Source organism: Notechis scutatus, chromosome 15 (genome assembly GCF_049901735.1).
Source record: "Notechis scutatus isolate UNSWTSFEM ecotype Mainland chromosome 15, rNotScu1.2, whole genome shotgun sequence".
Classification (NCBI taxonomy): domain Eukaryota; kingdom Metazoa; phylum Chordata; class Lepidosauria; order Squamata; family Elapidae; genus Notechis; species Notechis scutatus.
In genome coordinates this window covers 3,929,691-3,939,831 of record NC_142023.1, presented here as the reverse complement: position 1 = coordinate 3,939,831, position 10,141 = coordinate 3,929,691, and the positions used below count along the sequence as shown (strand labels likewise).

The window sequence follows — 10,141 nt, the reverse complement described above, 5'->3', positions numbered from 1 at the left end:
TGTCCAATGTATGTGGCTGGGCAATTGTTGCATGGTATTTCATAAACTCCTTGGTTTTCTAGCTGGATCTTGTCTTTGGGGTTTCTTAGGATGTTGGCTATTTTTTGGTCAGTGCCGAAGGCTGTCCTGATATTGTGCTTGTGGAGAATTTTGTGAGAATAAATGCGCGCATTGCAGAACACAAGAATGCAGTCAGAAAAGAAGAAAATACTTCCTCCCTTTTCCAGCACCTTAAAGCCACAGGACATGAAATTAATTTTGAGGGAACCAAATTAATCTCCAATACTGAACACTTCAACAAGAGAATAATCAGGGAAGCCATTGAAATAGAGAAACACCCCCATAACATGAATAAACGGGACGATACCTCCCGCCTACCAGACATCTGGAAACTAGCCCTTATCAACAAATGAGTGCCAGCCACGAAAACCAACACCGGACACAAAACAACACTTGACGCCACCACCAATCTCCCTCACCAGATTCAAACCCAAACCCATCCCATAGACGAAAGGCAACCACCGTCCAGAAACCAGACCACGGCTGCATCACCAGCTGCCACACACCCCGACCCCCAAACCAAGCAAACTGATACATGCCATGAACACATAGCCAGACCTCAAACTCGGAGCCAAACCAAAGCCCGGAACATTGCATGACAGCCACCCACCCAGGATATCACATCACGGAACTCAGGAGGTTACACCACAAAACCTCAGGATGTTACAACCCAGCCAGCGACCCAGGAGATTACAGCACAAGACCCTGGATGTCACAAGAATAGAACGCAGAAGGTCATCACACAGCCCATTACCCAGATTGTTACAACACAGGAGGCTGATAGACACACAGCCAATACCTCAGCCACACATGTTCTTACGAAAAAGCCAACCAATCTGCAAACATCAACTCCATCAACCAATCAAGAATCAGCACAGCCAACCAGCCCACTTACAACAGAGCCAGCACACCACACCTCCCCACCAGTATTTATAGAGAGACAGCAGCTCCGATCACGCTTTGCTCGCACAAACACGAAGCCGAAAGCACCAGCCTGAAGATGGCAAGTGGGACCTCATCAAAACATCGCCAAGATACTCTCCTTAGCCATCTACCTATTCGCCAAAGCACTGGACAGCAGGACAAGAAGCAACAGATGGAAACTAATCAAGGAGAGAAGCAACCTAGAGCTTAGGAAAAAATTCCCTGAAAGGAAGAACAATTAACCAGTAGCGTAGCTTCCCTTTAGAAGTTGTGGGTGCTTCATCATTGGAGGTTTTATAAGAAGAGACTGGATAGCCCCTTGTCTGGGATGGTCTAGTGTCTCCTGCTTGAGTAGGGGGCTTGAACTAGAAGACCTCCAAAATCCCTTCCAGCACTATTCTGTACATATATAAAACACTTTCCTGGGAGTCATAGCAGGGGATCTCTGAGGATGTTAGATTTCCATGACTGTTGAGAAGACCAGGTAAGAATGGAGGTTCTACCAACTCCATCATTCCTTCTCTCTTCTCTAGGAATCGCAAAGGCCGTCTGATTTTACCAGGGTGCTTAAGCAGATCCATGAGGTAAGAACAGTTGGATTTATATTCTTAGCCGATGAATCTCGGAAGCAGGACGAAGCGTGCACTAAGCAAAGAGATGGGCAAGCTATCTTTGACCCCCAAGCATCTCAATCTAGAGTCGTTGTCAGAACTTCCACCTCATTGCCAGTCGGTGGGGTGGGGAGGTTGAAAGGGTGGACAAGGCCTTGGGGGGGGAAGTGAAACTGAACGGTGAGAATTGATGATGTCTTCAAGGTCCTTTCCCTGGGAAGAAGAATGCCAGCGCCAGGTAGAGTGATTGTTTCCAAAACATCTCTTTCGAAATAGATTGGACAATGAGAGAGACCAGCAATGGGTCTTAAGGGTAGAAAGTTATCTGGGAAAATTTGGCTCTTTTTTTCTTTCTTTTGCTACTGTAATTCACTTGACTTCTAGTGAACGATACCTTTTTATCAATCATTTCTTCAACCCAGGGAGGCAAACTGAAGATCAGGCCTCCTCCGTTGACCTTTTCCTACAACTTCTCTGTCTGCCCCTTGAGGTGATTCCCCAGCTCGGTTCTTCTGCAGGGTTACGAGATGAGGACCTACGCAGCTCCCGTCTTTTCCCGTTTCCGGCAGTACCTTGGCATGGCGGACACGGATTTCCAAATGTCCTTGACGTGTGAGAGCGCCTACCTGCAGTTCATCAGTAACTCTAAAAGCCAAGCTGACTTCTTCCTCACGTAAGGCATGGGAAGAGGGAATCCCAAGCAGATACATTCATTTAAAAGGTCTTGTACCGGAGAGGAACGATAATCATACCAAACTACATTAATGTTGTTATATCTATCAAAGATCTATCTATCCATTCTTCCACCTACTCAATTTATTGCCTGTCTGTCTGTCTATCATCTATTTATGTATGTATCCATCCAGTTTGTCTGCCTATCATCTCTCTATGATCTACTTATCTATTAGTTATCGTCTATCCATCTATCTTATCCATCCAACCATCCACAATTTATCTGTGTACCATCTATCTATAATCTACCTATTTATTAGCTATCAATCATCAATCAATCAACCTATCTCTATCCATCCATACACCTACTCAACCTTCCATCCTTCCATTTGGCATGTCTGTCTGCTATCTAACTGTCTGTCTGTCTGTCTATCTGTCTGTCTATCTATGATGCACCTTTCTATTAGCTAACTATCATCTATCAGTCTATACCCATCCATCCACTCTCAGCTTGTCTGTCGATCCATACATACATACATACATACATACATACATACATACATACATGCGTCCATGTATCCATCCATCCATCCATCCATCCATCCATCCATCCATCCATCCATCCATCCATCCATCCATCTATCTATCTATCTATCTATCTATCTATCTATCTATCTATCTATCTATCTATCTATCTATATATCTATCATCTATCAGTCTATATCCATCCACTTACAGTTCATCTGTTGGTCCGTCCGTCCATCCATCCATCATCCATGCATCTGTCTGTCTGTCTGTCTATCTATCTGTGATCTACCTATCATTAGCTCTCTATCATCTATGAATCTATATCCATCCATCCATCCACTTACAATTCATCTGTTGGTCCGTCTGTTCATCCATCCATCCATCATCCATGCATCTGTCTGTCTGTCTATCTCCTATCTATCTATCTATCTATCTATCTATCTATCTATCTATCCTAATCCATCGTCAATTCCCCACTGTATTATTGTTTATAAATAGTAAAATAAGATGAAAAGTGGGAAGGGAAAACAAACTGCTAAAACAATATATACTTATTTAATTCCTGACTTTTCCCTCCTCCTTTGACCTCCAGTCAACACACAGTATTGACTAACATCCTCTCAATGAAAGTTTGTGTTGTTCTTTTCGAAGAACACATCAAAAGCACATCCAGAAAAGCCGCGGTCCTTATGGAAAAGAGAAGGACCCCCTCCCGTCTTCCTCGGCCGTAGCCATTTCTTCTCCCCTTGGCAGGTTTGACAAGCGCTTTTTCCTGAAGACGCAACGGAAACGCGAGATCCGGTTCCTCCTCACCAACCTGTCGAAATACCTGGATCACATGGAGAGATACCCACACTCCATCCTTGTGAAATTCCTGGGTAAGGCTAGTCAACTCAACGAGTAGCAGAAAAGAAACAAAAAATGGTTTCAGGGGAAGAGCTACCTCTTCCTCTTCCAAGTATTTCGCCTCTTGCTCTGCCCCACAGGTGTGTACAGCATCATTGCCCCTCAAGAGAAGAAGGTAGGCCGTCTTCAACCTGCAGCCCAAATTTGCACTGTATTATCAAATTCCTCTTAATATGGATCAGCCGTGACCAGCCCGCTTCCAAAAACTCATCACTCTCATTTCCATCTCATTTCTTCAGAGAGACACAGAGACAGAGACAGAGAGTTAGAAGGAGACAGAGAGAAACATAGAGAAAGACAGGACAGAAAGAGAGGGGAGAGAGAGAGAGAGAGAGAGAAAGAGAGGGACAGAGAGGGAGGGAGGGAGGAACAGGGAGACAGGAAGTGAGGGAGAGAAAGGGACAGAGGGAGAGAAGAGAGAGAGAGAGAAGAAGAGGAGGGGAGAGGGACAGAGTAAGAGAGAGAACAGACACACACACAGAGAGAAAGAGATCTCAACACTCTCATTTTCATCTCCTTGTTTCTTCCAAGAGAGGGAGGTAGAGAGATTTTCACTGGGGGCTGGTCTTCCTCTGGGGTATCTTACCTCCCCATTATTTTGATGGCTTTTGAGAATCAAGATTGGCTTTTGACCCTTCAACTCTTCCATCCGGTTCAACCTGCTCATCTGCTCACCCTTTCTGTTTCTCCCTGTAGAGATACTTCATCATCATGCAGAGTGTCTTCTATCCACATGAGAGGATTACTGAACGGTGAGTTTTCCACACTGGCTCTGAGAGATGGAAGGTGGCTGAGCTTGGCTGAAGATGAGATCCATGGGTCTGTCCTTGGATGAATGGATGGATGGATGTTTGGTTGATTGGTTGGTTGGATGGATGGATGGACAGATGGTTGGTTGGTTGGCTGGCTGGCTGGTTGGATGATTGATTGGTTGGTTGGTTGATTGGATGGATGGATGGATGCATAGATCATTGGTTGGTTGGCTGATGGTTGGTTGGTTGGTTGGTTTGATGGATGGATGGACAGATGGTTGGTTGGCTGGCTGGCTGGCTGGGTGGCTGGCTGGCTGGCTGGGTGGGTGATGGTTGGATGATTGGTTGGTTGGTTGATTAGTTGGATGGGTGGATGGATGTTTGGTTGATTGGTTGGTTGGATGGATGGATGGATGCATAAATCGTTGGTTGGTTGGCTGATGGTTGGTTGGTTGGTTGGTTTGATGGATGGATGGATGGATGGACAGATGGTTGGTTGGTTGGCTGGCTGGGTGATGGTTGGATGATTGGTTGGTTGGTTGATTCATTGGATGGATGGATGGATGGATGGATGGATGGAGGGTGGATGGCTGGATTGTATCTCAGAAGACTCAGTTATTCAGTTCAGTGCCATAAACATATTCCTTTAGGACTGGATTCCAAGCAGAGGTCTTCTAAGTTTTGCTTTTAGATCTCTTTGGGATAAGATGTAGAACCTCTTTACCATCAACCAATGGTAAAGGCCATCACCCATCTTACAGATGGGTGGACTTCAACTCCCAGAATTCCCCTGAATAGCCACCACTAAGAATTCTGGGACCCTAACCCATCTAGATGTTGTCCAGGCTGAGGAACATCCTATCCTTTCTACAAACTTGAATCCACACGGATTGATGTTCCTGATTTAATTTGTTCCTCCAGGTATGACATCAAAGGGTGCCAAGTCGGACGCTGGACAGACCCCACTGTAGACAGCAGTGAAGTCATTATGGTTTTTAAGGACAATGACTTTGGAGACAAGGTGATCTCCCTTAGTAAGTTTCTGCACGCCACAATTCATGTGATCTGAAATCTTGGATCAGTTGAGATGATATCCTCAAATTCTACAACTGAACCCATGCAAGATATTTAACACTGGCTAAGAATGTCTGAAAAAGGGACGCGGTGGCTCAGTGGCTAAGACGCTGAGCTTGTTGATCAGAAAGGTCGGCAGTTTGGCGGTTCGAATCCCTAGCACCATGTCACGGAGTGAGCTCCTGTTACTTGTCCCAGCTTCTGTCAACCTAGCAGTTCGAAAGCATGTAAAAAAATGCAAGTAGAAAAACAGAGGCCACTTTGGTGGGAAGGGAACAACGTTCCATGCGCCTTCGGCATTTAGTCATGCCGGCCACATGACCACGGAGACGTCTTCAGACAGCACTGGCTGTTTGGCTTTGTAAAAGAGATGAGCACTGCCCCCTAGAGTATGTGCGAGGGAAATCTTTACCTTTACCTAAGAATATCAGGCCCAGACGAATCCTAAATGTGATTATTATTTTTTTACTTCCTGATGATGATGATGTCACCCATTAAGTTGTGTCTGACTCTTGCCAATTCCATGGTCCAGGTCTCTCCAGATCTTCTCCTACTTCGAGTTGTTCTATGCTCTTGACTGGTACCAGCTTTGACGGCGTCCAGCTATCGTGTCTTTTGATTGAATTCCAGATAAATCAAGTCTTACATAGAGTAGCACAAGGACTTTCCAGCTGTTTCTTACTACTACTACTACTACTACTATCATTATTATTATTATTATTATTATTATTATTATTATTATTATTATTATTATTATTATTATTATTATTATTCGGTGGCCTGGAGCACGCTTAGAATGGGAAATCTTTCTAGTTCAAAACAGCTGTTTGGAGCATGGGAGCTTGGCACTCAAATTCTCTAGAACTCAGAACATTTCCAATAAAAACAGAACAATTTTAGGATATTCCTGGTAAGATCGGAGTAATCTGATGTGGGAACATTACAGGCTGAAAATGTTTTGTATCCAGGTTCTGTGTTTTCAAGAGGACTCAGGGTGCCAACATTTGGAAGGTACAAGGGCACCTGTGTTCTCAGGAGGTGGGAGAGCTGATCTGATTCTGGAACCCTTGGGAGATCTCATCCCTGCTTTCTGGGCCCTCTTAGTCCAGAGGACATCAAGCCTCTCCCCTTCTCTCCTCCACCCAGATGAAGACCAGACCTGGTTGCTGCAGCAAGTGAAGTTGGACACCCAGTTCCTCAAAGCTTTGCATGTGATTGATTACAGTTTGCTGGTGGGCGTGCAACCTCTCCATGATGATGACCGGTTCCTGAACGACACGCTGGGAAACATATTAGCCAGGACGAGATTGTGAGAGTTTTGCCCTGGTGGGTGGGTGGGTGGGTGGAGCCTCATGTGTAACACTCTGAATCTTGGCTTATAAATAATAATCAAAACCAAGGTAATCCCATTAGCCTCAACATCATCAGAGGTTTGCAGGATCAGATGGCATGAACATGCTATGGTTGGTTGGCTGGCTGGCTGATGGTTGGATGGTTGGTTGGTTTGATGGATGGATGTTTGGTTGGTTGGTTCACTGCCCGGCTGGCTGGCTGGCCGATGGCTGGTTGGTTGGTTTGATGGAAGAATGGATGGTTGGTTGGTGGATTGGGTGTTTGGCTGGCTGGTTGCCAGTTTGTTGGTTGATGGTTGCATGGCTGCATGGATGGTTCGTTGGTTGGCTGGATGGATGGTTGCATGGATGGATGGATAATTGGTTGGCTGGCTGGTTGGCTGGCTCATTCATTCTCTATCCTCCAACAACTCAGAATTACTTCATACCTTAACCCAGTGTTTCTTAGCCCTGATATCTGTATGGACATCAGCTCCCAGAATTCGCCATCCAGCATGCTTGAAGATGGGTAGATATCAACTCCTAGAATTCCCCAGTTGTTAAGTTAATTAGGAACATTGTTGTAAAGCAAATCTGGCTTCCCTGTTGACTTTGCTTGTCAGAAGGTCCCAAAAGGGGGATCACATTACCTCCTGGGATGCTGCACCCATCCTAAATATGAACCAGTTCCCAAGCATCCGAATATTGATCTCGTGATCATGAAGATGCTACCAATGTCGTAATTGTGAAAAACAGTCCTAAGTCACTTTTTTTCAGGGCCAGTGTCACTTCGAATGGCCGTAAGCAAAGGCACCTGGGACACAGGTGCGCCTGACCTTCCTTTTTTTCCCCTCTGCCACCAGGTCAGTCAGCTGTGACTATCCTCGCCGCCGCATTGCCAGAGCTACCTCCAACTCCTCTTGCAGCAGCTCCTCCAGTTCTGACCAGATCCTCCGGCTCTATCCCGATTACTTGCTTTCCTACTTGAAACCCGACCGGCCTCCGGAGCAGTTGATCCGAAGCGAGGGTTTCATGCATAACGTTGTGACGCCATTCCTGATGCAGAGCAGCTGCGAGGACATGAGTTGCACCGTGGGCAGTGCGCTCTGTTCCCCCAGCCTCTCGGATTTATCCGGCGCGTCCTTTGCCGCGCAGCATCGACGGATCCTCCCCACCTCCAAAAACCCTCTACACACAATTGATGGGCCGGACTACCGCTATTACGTAGGCATCATTGACCTCTTCACGGTCTACACTTTCCGCAAAAAACTGGAACACTTGTGGAAGAGCATCCGTTACCGGGGCCAGCAATCTTCCACGGTGGAACCTTCTTACTATGCCCAGAGATTGTGTCAGTGGGTGGAAAGTCACACTATATGAACCGGAACAGAGGCGATGGGCCAGTTTTTAGCTGAAAGTCGGACAGTATCCCTGTCTCTTCTCGTAGGTTCTCCCGGTCCCTGCAGATCAGTATTCATGTTTCAACACCAATCACCTCTTGTGATGGTTCTGATGACCTCTTGGCTACCAGGAGATGGAGCTGCGTGAAATTTCCCTAGAAATAGGTCACTTGGCAAGCAAGGACAGGGGGGAGGCGGTTTTCCACGGAGCATGGAAGTTCTTGAGGACATCTAGGTGGTGGCTTTGCAAAAACCAGATGGACACCTCAACCCCACGGACATTGCAATCAACGGCACTGAATCCCTCAAACTCTGAGAGAACAGCACAGGGGGGAGGATACCACCCAGTCTCCTCCCAAACAAGCCATGTCCTCCTGCAACCGTAATCTGCCAGATCTGTAGAAAAAGAACAGTTGGTGCAGTCCATCTTGGTGCCCTGTAGGCATTGGGTTAATCCAGGCAGGCACGGGGGGGGTTAATCAAGAGCTCCTTCCTCAAAGGATTTAAGGTCCCAAATCCACGAGGGGCGAAGAAGGGAGGAGAATTTGGATTGTGAGAAGAATAAAGAGTTTCCAGAGAAAGGACTGGACTGGTTCTTTAAAACCCACCTTGAAAGTTTTCTCAAGGATGGCTTCAGCCTTGGACTTTGATGGCCATTGCTGCCAAATAGCCCCCATAGGACACGGGATTTGGGGATCCACAGTCCAAGGCATCTGAAAAGCTAGGGCTTGTAGTTTAGGGTGCGAAACCCCAGAGGGGCACAAGAGGGCAGCAAAGCAACACAAGAAAGAGATTTCTTTGGTGACCTCCTGTGGTTTTCTTCAGTTTTACCATCCTTGGAAAAATAGGTTAGCCATCATGGAGATAAGCCGGGTGTCGGCAACCCGCAGCTCTGGAGCCGCATGCAGCTCTTTGAGCCCTCTGCTGTGGCTCCCTGTTGGGTGATCCCACCATTGGCTGGCCCTGCCCCTCCCCCCCAGTCATTCCTCACCTGGTAAAACACACACACACAAAAAAAAAACAGAAATGAGAGGGAGGGAGAGACCCATTTCCCACAGAAAACACTGGGAGCCACAAAATCTGAGTGGGCGTGGTGGGGTGGGTGGTCATGTGACTGGGTGGGAGTGGTGTCCAGTTGGCCACGCCCATCCAGGTTTTGAGGCTCCCGGTATTTTCTGTGGTAAACGGGTCCAAATGGCTCTTTGAGTGTTTAAGGTTGCAGATGCTCTGAGCTAAGCCAACAAAATTAAGAGGAATTGCACGGCAGAGCATATGTAATCTGGGTTTACACATCTTGAACCACAAACATATCTACCTGACCCCTGCTTAGTGTCTTGTGTGAACTGGGCCCCTAGGAACGGTGCCTTGAAGTTTGTTTGTTCTTTTTTATAAAAAAGTTTTTTTTTTTTAAATTATTTGAATACATCTTTGAGAGAACAGTGTGGTTCCAGGTCTTTTTACATTTTAAATGCATCATATCCACAATCACAAACCCAGCTTTCTAACATCCCATCACTATCTATTACCAAATTTTCTTCTATATATTCTCATAGATTAACTTTATACCAGTCTCTTTATTTTTAATCACTCTCTATCTTCCTTGATCTTATATTCTTATATTCAACATATTACCGTTTAATATATTCACGTCAATTCATTACTCGTTCAAAATTTCATCTTCATTTCTATTATCTCCTTCCCAATATTATATTTGCCGTTGTTGCATATATTTCTATTTTCTCAATGCTCCCTTCCCTCTCACTTCTCATTTTTGCATAAATATATTTTCCATCTTATTTTTTTTTTTTAGCAGATGCCTTTAAGCTGATGCCCAGCTTTGCTTTCCATCCATGTTTTTTTATTTTTCCACGCTCTGCGGCAGG

General features: G+C 45.7%; 1 protein-coding gene across 5 annotated transcripts in view; it reads left to right on the top strand.

Moving 5' to 3' along the window:
- Positions 1-8,863, top strand: part of PIP5KL1 (phosphatidylinositol-4-phosphate 5-kinase like 1) — a 10,995-nt gene extending 2,132 nt beyond the window's left edge. Inside the window, exons 3-10 of one of the 5 annotated variants that reach the window (XM_087943822.1) lie at positions 1,518-1,568; positions 2,114-2,268; positions 3,549-3,673; positions 3,782-3,816; positions 4,398-4,453; positions 5,375-5,487; positions 6,674-6,836; positions 7,722-8,863. In XM_087943822.1, coding sequence (XP_087799948.1) covers positions 1,518-1,568; positions 2,114-2,268; positions 3,549-3,673; positions 3,782-3,816; positions 4,398-4,453; positions 5,375-5,487; positions 6,674-6,836; positions 7,722-8,238 — 1,215 coding nt within the window. In that variant the 3' untranslated portion in view covers positions 8,239-8,863. Of the gene's footprint in view, positions 1-946; positions 1,569-2,017; positions 2,269-3,548; positions 3,674-3,781; positions 3,817-4,397; positions 4,454-5,374; positions 5,488-6,673; positions 6,837-7,721 lie in introns of those variants that run through there. The other 4 variants (XM_087943824.1, XM_087943826.1, XM_087943825.1 and 1 more) reach the window with 4 other exon arrangements.
- Positions 8,864-10,141: the final 1,278 nt, after the last annotated feature.